General features: G+C 46.9%; 1 protein-coding gene across 2 annotated transcripts; it reads right to left on the bottom strand.

Moving 5' to 3' along the window:
• Positions 1 to 371: 371 nt before the first annotated feature.
• On the bottom strand, positions 372 to 20,862 carry CEP104 (centrosomal protein 104). 2 transcript variants are annotated; one of them, XM_048519231.1, is made up of 22 exons: positions 20,769 to 20,862; positions 20,107 to 20,233; positions 19,082 to 19,255; positions 18,478 to 18,616; positions 17,967 to 18,029; positions 17,033 to 17,109; positions 16,693 to 16,861; positions 15,430 to 15,588; positions 14,697 to 14,936; positions 14,122 to 14,322; positions 13,753 to 13,920; positions 12,842 to 13,015; positions 11,670 to 11,846; positions 11,054 to 11,260; positions 10,533 to 10,643; positions 9,348 to 9,384; positions 8,294 to 8,375; positions 7,337 to 7,445; positions 7,067 to 7,205; positions 5,722 to 5,789; positions 4,883 to 4,979; positions 372 to 3,485 (listed from the first exon to the last, which is right to left on the bottom strand). In XM_048519231.1, exons 2-22 carry the CDS (start codon positions 20,217 to 20,219, stop codon positions 3,349 to 3,351), a joined length of 2,841 nt encoding a protein of 946 aa, XP_048375188.1. In that variant the 5' UTR covers positions 20,220 to 20,233; positions 20,769 to 20,862; the 3' UTR covers positions 372 to 3,348. The 2 variants fall into 2 exon arrangements, with proteins under 2 accessions (XP_048375188.1, XP_048375187.1); XM_048519230.1 differs by having other exon boundaries at positions 20,604 to 20,814.
• Between the last annotated feature and the right edge of the window lie 206 nt (positions 20,863 to 21,068).

Genomic DNA, 21,068 nt, shown 5'->3' with positions numbered 1-21,068 from the left:
ACAAACGTGGGAGGAAATGACATCAATACTGGTGAAAAAGGCTGTTTTGTAGAAGCGCCTGTGCTGCACAGGTTGGGCTTCACAAACCATTCCTGAGAAATGTTTAGGAGACTGTGATAAAAAAGAGATGAAGCCTAGTAAATCTTAGATGATCGCCACAAAAATGGGAGGTATTACCATTGAACTGATAGAAGGGGTTTCACGGCTGGATTCAACTGGCTGTTGTGGGTTTCCCGGGTTGCATGGTTGTGCTCTGGCAGATCTTGTTCCTAACGTTTTGCCTGCATCTGTGACAGGCATCTTCAGAGGTGTATCACAGAGGGAAGTGTGTTACACCTCTCTCTGTAATACACTTCTGAAGATGCCGGCCACAGATGCAGGAAAAATGATAGGAACAAGATTTACCAGACCACAGCAGTGCAGCCTGGAAAACCCACAACAGCCAGCTGACAGAAGGGGCTTCCAAAAAGCAGTCATTTTTATATTTTTGCAGAAACTCCCATGCAATGCAGCAATATTGAGGCTTCCGGACAACAGGTTTCCGCCCATTTTTCCTGCTCCAGTCCCTGAGATGGCCGTTCTGGACCTCCCTGCCCACACGCTTGCCCTCCTAGCTCTGCTACGATCTTTTTTTCAAAACATCACAGTGAAGCAAGTTTGGGAAAGATTGGAGAAAAGAGGAGAAAACCCAGGAAATGCATCAGTGCACCATGATGCGGTGGGGAAGCAATGCAAGGTGGGGAGAGAACGCTTCGCAACAGCCCTGACCCTGGGGCAAATAATCCTTATGGAAAGCTCAAAGTGATGAAGGAAGGCCGTAAGATGCCAGAACTGGCAAGGAAGAGTTAAAAAGTCAGCCCTTTTACGAATTGTGCACTGTAAGAGAGATTACAGCTTGCTTTTAAAACTAAGCTTCTGTTTTAGATGCAGGCAGCAGTTGCTCCTTTGTATCGAGAAGGCTCTGCAGAGCCTGGATTCCCATCTCTGCAAGATCACCCCCACAGTAAGGGTGCACCAGGATGCCCTGGCATTGTTTTCACTACAGGCCCAGGGGAACTCGAGAAGCCTTTCCACTACCCAGAAAGCAAGGCGCTATCCAAGACTCTGTGCAAAAGGTAGTCAGGGAGCATGCCCTGCGTTTTAATCCAGGAAGGAAAAGAAGAAACAAACGTGAAACCTTATGGTCTATTTACTGAAAGTGTGGCAACTCTACACTGTCATGTCTTCCACCAGCACACTGGGATGCTGAAGCGATCTGTGTAACTCAAAAGTTGGCCGATTATCACTGCGGCTATGGCACATCCTATAAGACTGAAAACAAGGAGAAGCAAGCAGCTACCTATGCCATGAAGCAAGATATAATAAATATTTTAGTAATAAATTTAGTAATATATATTAGCAATAAATACGAATATTTTAATGACAAAAGTGTTGCAATTCCATATAGAAACATTTGGACTGCTAAAATATTTATTATTCTTTCCTCCTTGTACCAATAGTTTTTTGCGTTTCTTCCCCCTTATTTCTAGTTTTCCACTGGAGCAACCCTTTTTTTCCTTCCACAGCGATACAACAAGACAAATCAGGGTTTACCTGGCTCATTCTTTCAAAAGGTGTGAACTGGAAGGTAACAACCTTTTCACAATTGGTCCAGTGTGCGGATTCAGGTTTTCCCAACAATCAAATCAAAAGTTCAAGCAACCCAACTTGTTTGCCAAGGTCCACTGGTGCACTGCCCAGGGCTGTGGGGTGAATTATAGGGTTCAGTTCGCATGGCCTTTGGCTATGGCTAGGTCAGCTGAGCATCGTTGTTGCTCTACGTAAGCAAAGGTAGAAACCGGACCGTTGTCAGTGCTCTCCTTTAGCAACTGAAATGCTCATTAATTGTAAACAAGTTGCATTGAAGTGGCTGGCACGGATCCACATATCCATGCCAAATCCACTGAGCCACGTTCTGAGGTGGGAGGAAAATCTAGAGTGGCTGGGACTAGAAGACTGCAGCACTGCCCAGTTCCCTTTGAGCAGGGATGTGGGGGAGCACAAGAAACATGTTCTCAGTTCCCTCCTCTGCTTCCCGACGGGGTGGGTGGGGGGTGGGGGGTGGGGGTGGAGTTGGCGACAGGGTTGTCTCTTGATGCCATGTTTTAAACACCCAATTTCCTCATGTGTGTCTAGCAGCTAATGTGCTGCACAGAGTGATTGTCTGCAGTAGCCATGGAATGGGATGGCATCTCTGTCCATTTTTGAGAGCAGGAATCTGCAATCAAGTTCCAGGGACGGCTTTTGCTGGCCTGTGCAAATTGGTGTGCAGGTGTGGGGAAGGGGTTCAGTAGCTGAACCTCCCCTCAGACATAAAAATATATATATTATCTTGTACATACTAAAAATAACATGCTAAGGAAAACAGTAGGCATTCTAGTTCTGTAATGGGAGGAGTCAAACCATCGCCCCCCAAGAACTAAAATGGTACAGCCCAGCCAAAAGCTGTACCCTGTGATTGCTCCAGAATCAAGTTCAGAGCTTGATTTTAATCGAACTTCAAAAATCTTTTAACGGGTGCACGCCTTTGGCTGATTCCTGGTGTGCCCAAGTGCACAAAAAGCCAAGGAAAAACAAACACAAGATCTTCACAGTGGAGAAGAAGACAGATGCAGTCCACCAGCCATGGCCCCGATTGTCATGTCTGTGGTTTTTAGATCCACGTACATCTGGCATGTCGAATTTGCAATAGGGAAGAAAGAAGGCACCTGCCTCAGGTGGAAGGTTGACAGGAGCCATTGAGGAGAGCTGAGGGGGAGGTTGACAAAATAGTAACAGGAGCATCTCATCCTAGGGGAAGGTCTATGCCTTGGGAATAATCACGATTACAAACCACAGTGCCATGGGGAAATGTTTTGATTTAGGATAAGAAGATGGAGGTAAATGCCACTGAAAGAAGGCAGCCCAGCTTGAACACTGTTTTCGCAAAGGAGCTCACCGCTTAAGAGAAAATTAACACGAGGCTCGAGAGAAGCAAAGGCTCCACTTCCCTGATTTGGTGCTGCAAAGCGGATGGCAAGTTACTCGGTACCTTGAAAACCTGGGGACTGGTGGCCTGGGGCAACGGCAGCCCTATGGGCACGAGGCCCCTCGAATGGTGCAGAGAGTTTTTGGCGCGTAGCTTCCCACATGTGAGTAGAAGTGTGGACGGAGGCAATCCTTGGGGCAGAGAGGACCGGCCAGTCACAGCCAAACCACTGTAAACAGAGAGAGCCAACTGCTTGAGGTTGGAGTGGGAGAGTTGCCATCACGTGTAGGTAGACTATCAGAGCCGGGAATCAGAAAGCCGGAGGAAAGAAGAGAGTCACGTCATCGCTTTGCATATGTTCTGCCAGTGTTTTTATTCAAGCCGCCTCTCGGGGTGGGGATCTTGCTTCCAACCGACGGGGAGTGGAGCTTTGTTCCAGATGGCCCTGATCTGTTGAGCGTCGTTCCTGCGGGTCTGCCTGTGAATCAGAACAAGAGCCGTGAGCCCCCAAGTTGCAGGAGGTGCCTATTTAGACTTCACCCTAGGAATAAGCACTGTTACTGCCTGGAATCTAAAGTGGGCAGACTGAGAATCTCTGCTTTCCCATTTTACAAAAAATGGGCTTTTTGGTAATGATCCACCTTTGTGGCCACACCTTTGGTTCTGGGCATCAACAGGGCAGCTGAAAAGGGTCTGCCTGGCCCCAGCTTCGGTATCCCTTACTGGTCAATATACATCCCTCTTCCACTAGGAGACAGAGCAGCTTGCAATAGAGCAAAGAACATCCCAGCAGCTGCTCTTTCCATGCCAGCAGTGGCGTAGTGATTAAAAGCAAGTGCACTCTAATCTGGAGAACTGGGTTTGATTCCCTGCTCTGCCACTTGAGCTGTGGAGGCTTATCGGGGGGAATACAGATTAGCCTGTACACTCCAACACATGCCAGCTGGGTGACCTTGGCCTAATCACAGTTCTTCGGAGCTCTCTCAGCCCCATCCACCTCACAGGGTGTTTGCTGGGGAGTGGGGGGGGGGGAGGGAAAGGAGATTGTAAGCCCCTTTGAGTCTCCTTACAGAAGATAAAGGGGGGGATATAAATCCAAACTCTTCTTCTTTGCAAAACCTTGGGAGCTGTAACACGCCTCTAACGTTGCCCTAGTAAATATGGCAGAAGCATCTGTCCTCGGTCCAAAATGTGTGTACTCTGCAGTCAAAACAATCCAGCTCCAAGAAAAGCTGAAACCAGCAAACTGCTGATTGAGCATGTTTTTGCAAATTTATGCAAATACAGCATCTCTCCTATTTTGCATGGGTGTCACAGCCAGCTCATGGTAACCCCTCAGGGTTTTCAAGGCAAGAGGCATTCGGAGGTAGTTTGCTATTGCCTGTCTCTGCGGGGGCTGAAAGAGTTCTGAGAGAACTGTGACTGGTCCAAGGTCATCCAGCCGGCTTCATGTGGCAGAGCGGGGAATTGAACCCAGTTCTTCACATTGGAATCCACCACTCTTCACCACTAGATGACACTGGCTCCTATTCTGCATAATAGGATATTTCTGCCAGGTAGCTCTAATCATGGGGAGATGCAAGCAACTTGGCAGGGCACCGAGGCCTCCCCCTCCCCTCGCACTGGAAGTCATTCACAGCACTCCTCTGGCTTCCATGATGGGATGACCATAAAGAAAATGGTGGGGACCCAGCACCACAGCAAACTCCTACGGACAGTCTGGGGAAACATGCAGTCATAGGGTGTTAGATACAAAATCCCCAGAGGTGTGGAAATGTTAAAAACACGGAACCCCTGCAGTATTGACATCTACTGGAGCCATTCCAAACGTTTTCAGTGATCCACTGAGCAAATGACCCTTGAGGGATGCCATACCAGGAACGGGATGTGATGGCAAGCTCTTATTCAAGGCGGGCAACCGCCTTGGGTTCACGCAGCAGCCGTCTTTGCCCATCAGATGCACCTTCCAGGCCTGTGATTGAAAGGGGAAACAGAATCAGACTGGGTGATGATGTAGCCCACCAACACGATGACGGGTTCATGTGACGAAAAGTTACGTTCAGGGCTCGACGCAGCTGAGCCCGAAACGAATGCAAAAGACCTGGGGTGTGACTCTCAATTAAAAAGCAGTGTGGTACAGAACTATGTACATCTTCATTCTGGCACATGCCACTCTCGTTCTCCAAGGGGACAGGCATATGCCAAAGGAAGACGTTATCTACAATTGGTTGTTGTGGGCTTTCCGGGCTGCGTAACTATGGTCTGGTAGATCTTGTTCTTAACTTTTCGCCTGCATCTGTGGCTGGCATCTTTGGAGATGTATTACAGAGAAGTCTGTTACACACTGTGTCACTGTCACTGTGCCACAGTGTGTAACAGACTTCCCTCTGTGATACACCTCTGAAGATGCCAGCCACAGATGCAGGCGAAACGTTAGGAACAAGATCCACCAGACCACGGCCACACAGCCTGGAAAACCCACCACAACCAGTCAGGTTGCTGGTCTTTCTCTGGCCACTTAGGCTTAGAAGAGGATGCAGCCTGCATGGCCAGAGGGCTTCTGTCAATATTCTGGCAGTTTTCAACTTCCTGTTTTGGCCAATAATGGTATTGGGACCAGCCCGACAAGCCCAGGAGTCATTGTTAGATGTTGTAGTGGAGAATTCTCTTAAGAAAAGGCTCCCTCCTTCCCCTAAGCCTGAATTCATTCTCACCTCCTCTCCCGGAGCAAAATTTTCATGGCACAATGGACAGTGATTGGCCACTTTCTCAGGTTTGGCAGCTGGAAAGAGGAGGGAGAGAAATCAGAGACATGTAAAACCTGTCCACACCTGTCACTTTGCACTTAGATTTCGGCAATCTTAAAAAAAAATAGAGACCACTACTGCTGCTGTGACCCCTCAGTGGGGAAGGAAGGAAACTGCCTAGCCAAAAAAACCTTTTTTGGTATCCTTCTGCACAACGGATGGCTGTGGATATCTCCAAGTAACCTACCCATTCTTCCAACCCAGCACCAAACAGATTTTACCCAGTAGAGGGCATTGGTCTCAGCCCAGTTGTTTTTAAGTGAACACATCTGGATAGAGTGCTTTCAGAGATGTGCTCTTTGTAGAAATCCTTCGGTGGTTAATTCATTAAAAAAAAAAGTTACTGAAGTTCAGCATGCCAGCAAATGCAGAGGCTGGCCGGGTCATTTTAGCAGTAAGAGAAAAGCACTCAACCCATAAACAAAAACGTCACAGTTATTGCAGACCTAACTTCTAAACATTTCCCATAAAAGTTTCCCATAAAAGCTCCTAGTGGGAGCTGGAACATCAGTGCGGAGGCTCCATTAAATCCAGTTAACTGTTGGCAGTTGTTTTTACAGCATGGCGGAAACATGACAAAATACAGCCCCCCCCTCCTTCAGTTGGAAGCAATACAGTCAATAACTCTACTACTTCAGCTCTGAAAAATAAGTAAACTGGTTCTTAGGCTCCTGAAGGACAACCATGTACACGTAGCCACGCAGCAGTGGCCTAGTGGTTAAGAGCAAGTGCACTCTAATCTGGAGAACTGGGTTTGATTCCCCGCTCTGCCACTTGAGCTGTGGAGGCTTATCTGGGGAACTAGATTAGCCTGTGCACTCCAACACACGCCAGCTGGGTGACCTTGGGCTAGTCACAGTTCTCTCAGCCCCACCTACCTCACAGGGTGTTTGTTGTGAGGGGGGGAAGGGAAAGGAGTCTGTAAGCCCCTTTGAGTCTCCTTGCAGGATGGAAAAGGGGGATATAAATCCAACTCTTCTTCTTACAGTTCTTGGCCAGAGATCATTTTGGACAGGTCTGGATTCTTTAAAGATCATAGAGTCCCCAGCCAAATGAACGTTCTTCTGCCACCTGCCTGCCCTTCAAAACATGTGCCTAGGAAGGGATGAGAGGACCCGCACTGCGACCAATGAGCAACAGGGTCGGAGTGATGGGTTGCCCAGCCCATCAGTTGAGAAACAGCTCCCCAGCCTGTGGTGCTAACTGTCAGACTGTGCTGTCCTCTTGACGCTTCCGAGTCAGGGGCACTTACGGTTGCACACTTTCCCCTTGACATGTCTAAGCAGCTCGTCCTTGGGCAGGGCTTCGCAGCAGCGGGCACACTTGCCGAAGCTGTCCTTCCTGTCGCATTCGGTGAGCAAGTGCTCAGTCAAGCTGGCAATCTCCACAACCTGCACAAGAAACCGAGAAACCGGCAAACAAAAGAGTGTCAGGCCAGAGCCGAGGAGAAGAGCCAACACCACCCCCACCAAAAGCCCTCTTGAATGTTCCTGGAAGCCTGGCAAAAGGACAAAGGTCTTACCTGTTTGCAGTGGTCACACCTTGTTAACATGGGGCAATGTTTCCAGTAGTGGAGATCCAGACCTTCCTCTGTGAAGGATTCATCCCTTTCACCACAAAAAATGCAGAGGCTGGAGTGGAAGAAAGACAAAGGCCGAGGTCAAGACACACTACTGGCGAAGGCAGGAACATCTCTCTTTCCCCCTCTTTACGCTGCCCAAGTCAAGACTTCACATTCCTACACCTTTGTAGTTCTGGACCAAAATTTATTTTGGTGCCGCAGAGACTCACAAAAAATATTTGCAGAAAATATTTTTTAAAAGCTGCTACTTTATCTTAGAGGCCCTTTCTGCTCATGCAGAATAATGCACTTTCAATCCACTTTCAATGCATTTTGCAGCTGGATTTTACTGTGCAGAATAGCAAAATCCACTTGCAAACAATTGTGAAAGTGGATCGAAAGTGCATTATTCTGCATGCGTGGAAGGGGCCAGAATGAAAGACATTCAGTGTTTTTTGGATGTTAAAAAAAGGTTGATGTCAAAATTGATTTCCCTGGCCATGGAAACGCCATCTCCCCAGTACACGTTCTGCATCAATATTATGAGCTGACAAACAATTTTTAAAGACAATTCCGGTAGCCATCTTGGGCTCCTTCCGCACATGTAGAATAATGCATGTGGATTTTGTTTGCAAGTGGATTTTACTATTCCACACAGTAAAAAAACAGCTGCAAAGTGCATTAAAAGTGGATTGAAAGTGCATTATTCTGCATGTGCGGAAGGGGCCTCAGATCTGCCTGTCTAGAGGAAAACTGACACATTTTTGCAAGGTTTCCTCCAAGTCTGTTTCTTCTGGCATGCCCCTTTTGCAGAAACCACAGGCTTTTGATCCTGTAAATTATCCCTTACTAGTTTTGGTCTCCCCGGCTGCGTGCTCTTTGTGCTTTCAATTTGCCGATGGTGTTGTTTTTACTCACTTGTCAAGATAATTTGCAACTGAGGAATGGTCATCAGGAATCTCAGTTGTTGCAGGCAAAGGGGCTTTTTTGGTGAGTTCTCCTTTTTAAAAAGGAAACAAATGATGAAACTATTTTATTTTGAATCCTTACCAGTACTTTCACTCAACAGATACATAGCTAAGCTCTTTTCCCCCCCTTGTGGATCTCACTTCTCCTAAACCAAACATCAAATGTATAAGACAGGAGATATAAGACAGGGCAGCAGGACAAATTTGAGAAGGGCTTTGAAGCAGAGTCTGGGCATCCATTTGTTGGGGATGCTGTAATAAAGAATGTTATATAGGAGGCTGGACTATATGATTCTTGGGATCCTCTTGCAGTTTTATTGCATGAACCAGTATGGGTAGAAAACTGGACTTCTTTATATGAGGGTCCATCAAGTCACAGCTGGTTCATGACGTCCACACATAGTGTTTTCAAGGTCAGAGGTAAGCAGAGGTGGTTGCCTCTGCTTCACAACCCAGGACTTTCTTGGCCATCTTCTATCCATGAACAAATCAGGGCTGACCCTGATTAGCTTCTGAGATCGGACTAGCCTGGGCGGTACAGGTCAGGGCAATAATAAATTATTAAGCGCTGTCAAGTCGCAACCCCATTGTGGGTTTTCAAGGCAAGAGTTGAATAGAGGTCGTTTGCCATTGTCTGCCTCTGCATAGCAACCCTGGAATTCGTTGATTTCCCATCTAACGCTAACCCTGCTTAGCTTCCAAGCTCTAACAAGTTTGGGTTATTCAGGCTGCTGAATTGACTGAAATCAATTCCAACTTCCAACTTAAGTCAATTCCAACTCAGCTACAAAAGTCACTGTGTGACTTTAGCCCCCCACCCCACCCCCCCGGCACCCTTCTTAGAGGCACAAACCTGAGTATCTGTCAGGAGTGCTTTGATTGTGTGTTCCTGTATTGCAAGGGGTTGGAGTCTCTTCCAACTCTATGATTCTAACACTCTGTTCATTTTACATCTCTTCACAAATACCGTATGGCTGATAAGAGCATTAAAAATACACCTCTACCTTGATTCCTGGACTTCTGCAAATCATTTTCTTTTTCCTAAAAAAAAAATAAAATCCTGAAAAGATTAAGCTCCCAAATCAGCGACCCTCTCTGAGCAATGCAAGCTGTAACAGCTCAGAGGGAGGCACACAACTTTTCACACCCAATCCTATGGCATCTCCAGTCCAGTGTATTCTCTATGGATTTGTATTCTCTATGGATTCACTTTTGCCTTCCACCTGGCTAAACGCGAGGGCCTAACGACAGGCTACTTTTCTTCCCAAGTACATCCCCAAGTCAGGTAATGGAGGTTGTCTGAGAGCCCCGGGTTTCTCTAGAGCAGGGGGTTCAAGTCAGATCATGGCTAGAACTCATGAGAAAGAGGCATGGAAGTCCACTCCCCTTATGCTGTTTTCCTGACTTCAAGCAGCCCAAGGCGGCCAGCCTGTCCTTGGCCAGGTGTTAATGCGCTCACTGTTACCCTGTTTCCCCTAATATAAGACATCCCCGAAAAATAAGACATGGTAGAGGTTTTGCTGAAGTGCGAAATATAAGGCATCCCCTGAAAGTAAGACATAGCAAAGTTTTTGTTTGGAAGCATGCCCGACGAACAGAACACAGGAAAAATAAGACATCCACTGAAAATAAGACATAGCACATCTTTGGGAGCAAAAATTAATATAAGACAATGTCTTATATTCGGGGAAACACGGTAGGGTGACATGTCAGTTTCCCCATCAGAGCAAATAGCGGCTCCTGGATTAGGTTCAGGTTGGGAAAACAGCGCTGAGAAATGGAGGTGGTCTGAAGTCTCTCTGTCTTACGCACCACCGTTTTGATCAGAATCCTGTCGCCGTGAACAGGGGGAACTGCAGAACTCCCAGCACACTTCTGGGATCTGGCATGGGGAACATACCAGGGGGAAAATATATCATGTAGTGAGGTCCCTAAGGCTAAAGAGACTGAAATGCGTTTAAAGGCATCATGGAGCAAGCCCAGGTTCATTTGGGACCCTGCTGCTGTGTCTAGTCAAACAGGTATCCAAAGTGTCCCGAGACCTGTTTCACACCAGACGAGGAGCTAAGACAGTTCTCAAACCACTTCCACCTCTCTCGGAAAAATGTTCTCTCCCCAGCCTCCTTCTCCCCACTTCCTGAAAGGATAAAGCAGCCAAAGGGTTTTCAGGGAGGAGGACAGTCAGATACCTTTGGGGTGTCATTCTGCATCTCCTTCAGTGCTGCCAGCTGACCTTGCAAAGCTTTGATCTCATCTTTCTTCTGTTTCTCAGACTCCTCTGTGGCCATCTTTTTCTGCGCCTGTCAAGACAACACACAGCTGAAGGCAGAGCAACCTTCAGGACTGCAGCCGCTCGCAGAACTTGCTCATCCCGGTTTCAGGCAACAGAGCTCCAGAAGACAGCTGGCACAGAGATGGGATGCTGAATGTTCTCAGACTGTCACCTAGGCAAGCTTGGGTGCCAGTAAGTTTGCATGGACTTGTGTCATTTATCTTGCCTGAGAGAAGGGAACTGAAGGAAGGTGGGGGTTGTGCAGGGTTGGAGCTGCAGAACTACAACTGCTAACCCCCTCCACATCTGTCCATTGCATTTATAACAGGCCCCTGGGATGAAATCTAACCCACTGTTAGGTCCTGGTACAATGGTCAATAAATCGGACAGTCCCTAAAAGAACCACAGTACACAGTTGCCAAAGCCCCTTGGGCCTACCTTCGCTTCAACGTCTGTGAGTCTGCCGTCTATTTTAGCAAATCCATCAAAGAGCGTCTTGTAGAGAATGTTCTTGCGGGTGTTGGCGTCATCAGGAGGAAGGTAATCCAGGATGACAGCTCGATGCTGCCGGTACATGTCTAAAATGATCCGAATGGCTGTTTCTCGGACCTCGTACACGCGGTGCTCCAGAGTCACTGTTGCAAACTACGAGTGAGGAAAGATGTCAGATCTTTTAAGGATGCTAAAAGTGGTTCAAAAGTGCTTTTTTTTTTGCCCTGAAACAAACACCTATTTTTTTGTCCCAGAGCTGGCAAACCACAGTCTCTGCCAGGGAAACACTCTCTGTGGAGTATCTATGAGCTGGTGCTCTACCTCCTCCACACAAAAAAGTGTGTTGTCTTGACAGACGATACGTGAATTAATCCACACCTTCCTGGACCTTCCTTGTGGCTGAATGTATTTTTTCAGGAGCAGTTTTAAGGCCTGACATCTTAGGCTGAAGTAAATCGAAAGCGAAGGCAGGGCGGGTTTAAATCCTTTTGCAGGGGAAGCGCTGCTACCTGGCCCAAACCCCTAGGCTGGATAAATAAGCTGCGGCAGCTCAGATCCCTACCTTCATGACATTATCGACAGTGAAGCCGGTGTTTTCCGTTCCAAGATCTCTCAGCAAGCGTTCCACTAAGTCCGTCTGGCTCATAGCCAGATGCGTCGGGGAATTGGACTTCAGCGGCTGCACCAAGTGAGCGGGTATAATCTGAAGAGGCTTCACCTCAGCACAGAGCGCCATTTCCTGAAGGCAGGAACGAATGAGCAAGTGGTTAAGAGACCTGTCCCATGAAAACACTCATTCAAACCTCAACACTTCATTAGCAACCCCGCGTTGAAGCTTTTATTGAAAACGCTGCTTTGATTTGTACTGGATTTCAACTCCTCTGAATGTCTTGGGGGAGGGAGCAATTTAAAAAGAAGAATAAAACCATTAAACACATCATGTAAAGACCAGGCTTGCACTAATTTAAAAGGCACAGCCGTTCCAATGCTGGAAATCTGAGTTGAGACCTTCCAATGAGCAGACTATATCCCGCCCTTTAGTTTTACTCCATCCTATTAATCCTCTCCTCCACAAAGTAGATTAATAGAGAGGGGAAATGCACAGATTACAAGTTTAGGCTTTTCCCCATTGCATGTACAAGCAGCTTGTGTTTACGTCAGTTTGGTTTCCTCCCAGATCCTCAGTTGGTGAAGCTGAAATGATCTAGTGAACGTACAAAAGTGCTATTTTTGTGGTTTAGTTTTGCCCTTTATCTCCCCATATATTTTTGAGTTTGGGAAGATGACCATCAAATAAAGCCATCTCTTCATGGTCATTTCCCCACAGGTTACCTGCTTCAGGTTCAATGCTTTCAGGAAGCAGGGTTTTTTTCCTGCTTCCCCACAGCATTGTCCTGCCTTCTAGATTCATGCAAATAATTAAAACATTAACTCAGTGGGGTTTTTTTCTTAAACGCCTTCTGGTAATTACAATCCACTGTTTTCTTTAGATTTCAAACCCGGCCACTGCTTCTTTGTTTGAATAGTTTTTCAAAAGATACTCCGTAAAAGTTTTCCAGTTGTCTGAAAAATTGTCCAAACTATTATTTTTTAGTAACGCCGTCAGCTTCGCCATTTCTGAGTATTCTGTGACTTCTAGAATCCAAGCACATCTGTCTCAGTGGCACAGCTTGAGGACGGCATCCATTCTTCTGCATGAATGAAGTTGGCGGTGGCAACACAGCTGCCTCTTACCTGAATGAAGTTGGCGGTGGCGACACGAAGACGAGCCGAGGAGTCTCCGGTCCTGGAAAGGAGGTTGGGAAATGCCCTCTCCACACAGTGAGCCGTCTCCTGCTTCCCGAGTTTGTGTTTGGGGATGTACTGAGTGATGATCATTTTCAAAAGCTTCAAGGAGGCCTGAAAAACCTACCGTTCAAAAGAGACACAGAAAAGACACTGCTGAAGAAGGCTGCTGTGATCCCAGCGTGGTGTAGTGGTTCTAATCTGGAGTGGATTCTAATCTGGAGAACTGGGTTTGATTCCCCACTCCTCCACCTGAGTGGTGGAAGCTTATCTGGTGAACCAGATGTGTTTCCACACTCCTACATTCCTGCTGGGTGACTTTGGGCTAGTCACAGTTCTCTTGGAACTCTCTCAGGCCCACCTAACTCATAAGATGTCTGTTGTGGGGAGAGGAAGGGAAAGGAGCTTGTAAACCACCTTGAATCTTCTTACAGGAGAGAAAGGTGGGGTATAAATCCAAACTCTTCTTCTTCTGAGATCAGAAGAGATTTCCAAATACAGAACCAATTCAAATACATGAAAGAATATGTGTCAGGAAGAAAGAGAGGTAGGCATTTGAGGACAGGCAATTGGGGGAGAAAGCTTTGGGAGAGTCCAGAGAGTTTTAGGTTTGGGATACAAAGAAAGGTCCAAGTGAATGGTGAGCTTTGGGTGGGAAAAGAAAAGGAAGGATCTGTGGGTAAGAGGAAGAATGGTTTTTATGAGTTGGGGAAATGGAAAAGCATTGAGTTGGGGAGACGTCATAGGCCACGGCTAGAATGCCCACAAGCTGGTATATTCAAAACAGGATTAGAAGGAAACACTTTCACGGGAGATGTAAAAAGGTCAACACAGAGCCATGCCTTTCCGGTCTTACTCACCGAGGAGACTATGTCTTTTATAGATCTTGCTACAAGGAAGATGGCAGCCCTGAGCAAATTCTTGAGATCCTCCTTGGGTGTACTGGTGGGCATCTCCATCATCTTCTTGTAGATGGCAAGCAATGCGTCCTCCCGGTAGGACCACGTTTTGGAATAGGCCCCGGCGACCTGCCAAACAGAGATGTTGGGGACTGAAAACAGCCTGAAGAAGGCAGGTATGTATAATGAGTCCCCAGGCTTCTGGCAGAAGCTTCTCTCTGCCTTGTGACCAGAGAGCTCTATAGGGGGCAGGTGGGAGCTCAGAACTTGTGCCTCCTATATGTTAAGAGGTATGCCCTGCCCACTCGGCTAAGACACACGTGACTTTACCAAGACTTCCCCAAAGACTTCAACAGCTGGTCCGGCCTCCCTCAAGGCTTTCTCCGTCAAGGGCTCCGGCTCGCCGGTGATGCCGCTTCTTGGCGTGTCGACGGGATCTTCCTCGACTTCAGGTTCGCAGTAGGTGTACCCTTCTTCCTGCTGCTTACGGATAGCTGGAAGCGGCCTCTCATCGTAAGGCAGGAACTCAACCTAGTTGGAAAGGAAGTTCTTATGAAAAAAGGGTGCTGTGGCCTGTGTTGCTCCCACTGCAGGCTCCCTTCAGGGGTTGCTAAGCCATTCTATTGTATTCAGCAAGACTACAGAGGTAACAGGGGAAGAAGGGACCACCTGCTGGTTAGAGACATCGGGGCAGTAATGCAATCTTTGCCTAGAGGAGAGATCTTTGCAAAGAGGAGAGACCTTGGAATGGAAGAGTTGCTGAGCTACTCAAAATTTGCAAATATTGGATGTATGGCAGAAAAGCCACAAAACGCAGGACAGACAAGAGTACATTACAAGCTATGTACCAAGATATTGAGACCTTCAATATGGACACAAAAAGTTTTTTTTTAAAACCCACTCACACTTATCTTTGGGAAAGCCTCAGGTGAGATGAGTCCCTGGGCTACAGGAGGAGAGAAAATGTGTTGAGGAATGGAGTGCTCAGACTCTGGAGAAACAGCTTCTGGTGGCTTTTCAGGTGGCACGGGCTCCGGGTTATCTGCTTCCGTCTTGTCCCGCTGAGGAGAAGGCACGGTCTTCTTTTGCTGTGGTGAGGTGGCAGGGTAAACCACGGGCTCCAGGGGGAAGTCAGGCCTTCGGATCTGAATTAACAAGAGCGGGAGTGGCAACCAGTGAGATTTCTGCGTCAAGTGAGATTTCTGGATGCCGATCCCAAACAAACAGTTTTGCCATAGCACAAGACCCTTTCTGCCACGTGCCCCAATTCTCCAAACTCTCTAGCCTTTCATGCCTTGGGACCTGTCCACCTGAAAGCCCGTCAGAAGGACCTATGTGCTAATTGTTGGAGCTTCCAGCAATCGCTCATGTGAACAGTGTCAGCAGCGACCAGGGCAATTTTTAGGTGGCTCTCCCTCACCCCAGAATGGAATTTTCTTCCTAAGTGCAGATTGTCTGATATTTCTGATAGGAAGTGTTATGACATTCCTATTTCTCCCAGCATCTGGAGAATTGAAAATTGTTAACAACCCCTTTGGAATGCAAGGAGGTAACAGGTGAATGAATGAACAAGAGCAACCGTTGAACTACAGCAACTAAACATTTATGGCTGGGGCCGTACCTGACATTGTTGCCTACCGTCAGATCCGGATCGAGGAGGTTATGGAGTTCCAGCTGCTGGTAAACTCTCAAGCGATACTCCTCCATCTGTTGCTTCTTCTGCTTGGCAAGATCGTAGTCCTCCCTTTCAACGGCACAGCGCTTCTCTACCTCATAACGGCCCAGCCGCTCACCAACCTGAAATACAGGAGCTCTGTAGTCACTGCCAAAGGCAAAACCTTCCTTTCTAACATCACAAGAAGTGAGTTTTGGGGCTGAAAAAATGGGAAATAAGCATGCTTGTCTTAGGACTTATACTGTTCAAATTTTACAATAGGAAGGTCTTCACACGTGCAGAATAGGAGATACGTGAAAGGCTTCTGGTTCTGATAATTAAAAAAAAACCTTTTTAAACAGTCAAGAGACTGGCAGAACATTCATGCAGTATAACATCTGTGTGAGCCTCTGTCCTTTGCCTCTGTCCTCTGTATGAGTATCTTTCCTTTCCAAACACAGGGTAAATATGTTCCACAATTTCTTCTTTGAAAATTTGGAAGGGGGACAGATTCAGATTACTTTTGCTTCCCCTCCCCAGGCTAGAAAAACAGTGACATACTAAACTTTGAAACACAACCAGTACCCAAACACTGGAAGAACCATCACTGCCCGCACTTCTGAAAGCCCCATCCAGATCTCATCCCATTTAGAAGAAGAAGAGTTTGGATTTATATCCCCCCTTTCTCTCCTTTAAAGAGACTCAAAGGGGCTGACAATCTCCTTTCCCTTCCTCACCCCCACAACAAACACCCTGTGAGGTGAGTGGGGCTGAGAGTGCTCTGAAGTCCTGTGACTAGCCCAAGGTCACCCAGCTGGCATGTGTTGGAGTGCACAAGCTAATCTGGTTCACCAGATAAGCCTCCACAGCTCAAGTGGCAGAGTGGGGAATCAAACTCGGTTCTCCAGATTAGAATCCACTTGCTCTTAACTACACCATGCTGGTTTTTAGCAGCAAGATCCATCTGCACCAGCTGCATATTTGGTGGCTGGGCACAGCTCTTGTAGCAGTCGTTTTGGGTTGCCCCCACCATCCAGTTTCACAATTCCAAAGGTACCCATAGGCTCAAAGAAGGTTAAGGATGCCTGCTTCAGAATATAAGCTTCCTTCCCTCAAGCTAGAAACCCTCTTTCCCAGATTTCCAGAGGCCTCCCTACTGTAAAGGACCAGGACCAACCATGGCCTCCTGCTGCTCCACTCTGGCACCAAACCCCTCCGAGACCTAAATCATGCCTTTCTGGCAGTACCTTCTGCAGGTCCGCAATGGCTTGCTTGAGTTTCTTGGCATGATCGTAATGCTCGTGCCGCACTGCTTCGTATTTTTTCTCATCCAGCTTCCGAATTATCTGTGCCACCTCTGGGTCTTGGTACATGTCAAAAGCCAAATCATCCAGGGGAGAAATGGAATCTGACTTCCTGGGGAGGAAAGGGAGAAGAGTATTTTTGGGAGCCGCACGTTAATACATAGCCCTCCCTTTCAATGGCACAGCGCTTCTCTACCTCATAACAGCTTCTTAGGCAAGTGTGACCGATTTAACCCCTGGAGAGTGTGAAGGGATGAAACTGTGGCAGGAGGAATGTTCTTACCCCATGAATGTTCCTTCTAAGGCCGAGTCATCTGGATTGTTCCCGAGGTAATGGTCGATTAGTTTATCTCTTGAAGTCTTTTGAAAGACAAAGAAATCACCACATAAAGTTTTGTTAACAGATCAGACCTCGTCATTCTTGGATGGCTATTGGTATTCAACAGAAAACTTTTCACAATGACTGGACTGCCACAGAACCTCTTTTCAAGGCAAAGGATTCTGGGAAATGTTCTAGAGAGCAAATTCACTCTGCTGGTCAAGTTTCCTGGGACTTCTGTGTGAGCTGAAAGTGCGCCTTTGAACACACCCACAGATCCTTTCCAGTTGTGTGTTGTAGGGAGAAGGTTACAGGGATATGCACTTGACTTTATTTATTTATTTATTATTTGATTTACTATACTGCCCACCCCTGAAGGGATCTGGACAGTGTACAGAATAAAACAATTAAAAATCATAAGTAACAGTTAAAACAGAATGGATTTAAAATAGACAACAAACCAAGTCGAACTAACAAAAGTGAAATTTTTACTTGTTGAGATCTCTCTCTCTGTGTATGCAAAGTGCTGTCAAGTTCCAGCTGACTTCTGGTGACCTCATGGGGGTTCAAGGCAAGAGACAGAGGTGGTTTGCCACTGCCTGCATTTGTGAAGCGACCCTGGACTTCCTTGGCAGTCTCCCATCCAAGGATTAACCAGGGCTGATCCTGCTTAGCTTCCACAAAGATCTAACAAGATGGGGCTAGTCTGGGCCACCTGGCTCAGGGCTGTAGAAAGTAAGCTCAAGATTGGGTGAAAGTGTTTTTAGATTTACGACTCCAAGAGAGAAGTGCCCTTGCCAAAATGAAGCCAGCAGCAAAGCGGACTGTCCCTGCACCTCTGTCTAACAGAAAGCATCAGAAGAAACACTTCCTTCATTCCATTATTTAATCCACTTACATGAGCGAAGTTATTGCTGTGGTCTGCTGCTTCGCCAATTATGTTTACCGCTACGAGAGCCACCTAGAACCCAAAGGAAAAGACAAAGAGGTAGGAATAGGGTTCCAAAAGCAAAGACTTACATTTGGCAGCAAGAAAATCTTAGCCCTGAAAAGCATACCAGTAGAGTTGCAGAATTTGTTACATTACAGAATTGTTTTTAGTTAGCAGAGGAAGGGTGCTTCTGAGAACTCCAAGACTGAAAATCGTTGTCCTGCAGCCTTTATATTTGATGAAGTCTCAACCTGACTTCTTTTCTTCATTTTTTTAGACTAACAGTTTTTATCATTAAAAACTTAAAAGACTTACAACTACTTAAAGGAAGAGGGAAAAAACACACAAAACACATTTAACATAAAGGCTCCCAATTCCATCTGTACTGAGCATTAACATACTTCAGCCTTTTGTCGGCTGAAGGATGTTTGCAACAACAACCTTTTGGAAGACTAGACGAATTCCCCAAACATCTCACCTGACTGTACAAGTTGTACCTATTGACATAGTTCTTGTGGAAAGTCAACTTAAGGTACTGGCCAACTGCATCCACGTAGACAGATTTCAGTTCTCGGGCTTTGAAGCTCGTCTTCTTGTTGTCTGAGAGAGAGACATAACTGGAACGGAGGCAGAGAAAATGTTACATGTTACATTTTACGATCCAGTCAATTCAACAGAGTTGCTGGAATAGAGCAGACCTCAAATAAAACTATGTTTCACTGTATGATTGACTCTCATTTGGGGAAATCAGATCTCAGCTATCCTCAAGTACTCCTGCTTCCACTGCTTCTAGAAAGGGTACTTCCAGATGGCAGCTTCCCTCCACAAATGTCATGTTACACTACATACAGAACACAAGGTAACCTCAGGAACTGGTCCATGCTTGTATTAGCAGCCTGCTGGAACTGTAAATCCATTTGGACCACCAGAAATCATCACACACTGACTACTCTTGCACCTCAGCTGTGCCAGTCCAGTGTGGCCAATGCTCATGATATCCTCCAGCTCTAAACAACTGCTGTGCTTAGGTCGGTGAAACACAGATATGTGAACTGGCACGTTTGTGATTCAGGGAGACTTACCCAAGTCTTCGAAACCTCTCAGACTTGTGGGGCGCAAAGTACTCAGGTAGGTTATCGCTGATATAGAACTCAATTTTGCTGGAAATCATGTACTGGTGAGCCAGCAGCTGCAGTTTCCGAATTCTACATCGCTCCACCATCTGAAGGACAATCTCTTGGGGATACTGGCAGAGCCTGGAAGACACATGGAAGTGCTGCATCAGTCCAAATCCTTAGCTGGTCTATTATGTTACCCAGAAGCTCAGATTACAGATGAGGGGGTGGGGGACAGATTGATGAAGACAGCAAGTTTCATCTTTAGTGTCACTGCCAGCACGCCATTGGCCCCAATAAATATATTCATGAACAGCCAGGTATCACAAAACTTGTCTTCTCTTTTCTCATTAGAAACAGACAATACAAATGCCAGACAAAATCAACTACAAAAGAAAGTTAGTTTCACGTGTATATATTTTTTTGAATTCATTTTTGGGAGTATCCTTTATCCTAACACTTTCCCAACATATTTCAAACCTCTCTTAACATTAGGTTGGCTCTGGGTGATCAATGCTAGGCCCTGGTTACCCGAAAGGGGCGTCTATGTTCTGTGCTATTTTCCTTTCCCTCCTGTCTGCTTGGTCCTTAGATAACCGAGGCACTTCTAGTTGTCTCGGCCAGATGGCTCACTATCTCCCATCCGGCCTTTCGCTTTCACGCACTTTCCCCGCTTTTGCATTACATGGGAAGGGGCAGGTTGGGGGTTGGATCCAGAGGGGTTATACTGTAGGGAATTGTGTGATAGATCAGAACTGGCTTCTGCAAAGAATGGTGTTCAATTCAATAAATTCAGGGCTGGTCACTGAGTGGATTCATACATCTAACATCTAGCCATTATGAGAGGGGAAATTGGCTTTTTTAAAAAAGTAAAGGATGAAATTCTCAGAAGGTTAAGAGACCCCATCCAAAGATATTTCCGGACCCCACGAACCTGACAGCATCTGAAATAGGGGTCAATGCATTCCCCACATTGCTTTCGCTTCCAGTACCTTGGTGATCTCCATCCATTGACAGTTGGTGCGTGGACCATCAGTTCTTTTGCACTGAAGCCATCTTCATGTCCCGATGAACTTATAACGATAAAACCAACCTTGTGTGGCATCCTCCCCGCTTGAGCTAGCCAGAAGCACATGAAACAAAAGTCAACCCATCCTTCTTTGGAAATTGGATATTTTTGCAAAATCACGGACCGCAGACCTTATGCAAAAATGTGTCTGAATGAAGCAGCCTCTTCCTATCATACCTCGCTAATGATACTGAAAAGTAAATACACCTATTTTTGCAAATGCCTCCTATAAAGCCTCTCAACGTGATATCATTCCAGCAGACGCTCTGCGCCTTGGAGATCAGCTGTCATTCCGGGAGAACTCCAGGCCCCAACGTGTTTAGTGTGAACAAAACGTTGTAACCCCCCTTCCCTGTTCCCTGCCAATATAAGACCCACCCCCCTCGACTGTTTATTATTGTATAACCCCCTGTTACGTACCCTCCCATTGGCCTTCCTTCTGGGGTGGGGGACCTCCGCCTGCCTCTGCGAGGGGAGGGAGGCCCACATAGGGGGGATCGGCAGATCAGTCGCCCCCTGGAAGGACTCAGAGGGGCTCCCCCCACTCCGTCTAACTAACCTGCCCCTTCTCTGCCCCCCACCTACTTTATTCCGGCTCCATCACTAGGGTCACTGATCTCCTAGCAACCGCTTGGACGCTACTGCGCAGGCGCAAGCGTTGAGAAAGAACGCGGAGAGCGCCCGCTGTGATTGCGCATGCGTCAATCGTCTCTCCGCCTATCTCTTGTTGATCAGCGACGGTGGCCGCAATGGTGAGCATGCGCTCTTCTACACCTCTCTCGCCCCCGGAGGCTTTTACTTTTGCGCATGCGCTGTAGATCAAAAGCCTGTCTACGTTCTCGCAACTGCCTTGCTGGCAAGGGGCGGGGGGTAGAAATCTAATTA

This window comes from Sphaerodactylus townsendi, linkage group LG16 (genome assembly GCF_021028975.2).
Source record: "Sphaerodactylus townsendi isolate TG3544 linkage group LG16, MPM_Stown_v2.3, whole genome shotgun sequence".
Lineage (NCBI taxonomy): Eukaryota > Metazoa > Chordata > Lepidosauria > Squamata > Sphaerodactylidae > Sphaerodactylus > Sphaerodactylus townsendi.
This window is presented reverse-complemented; position numbering and strand designations above follow the sequence as displayed.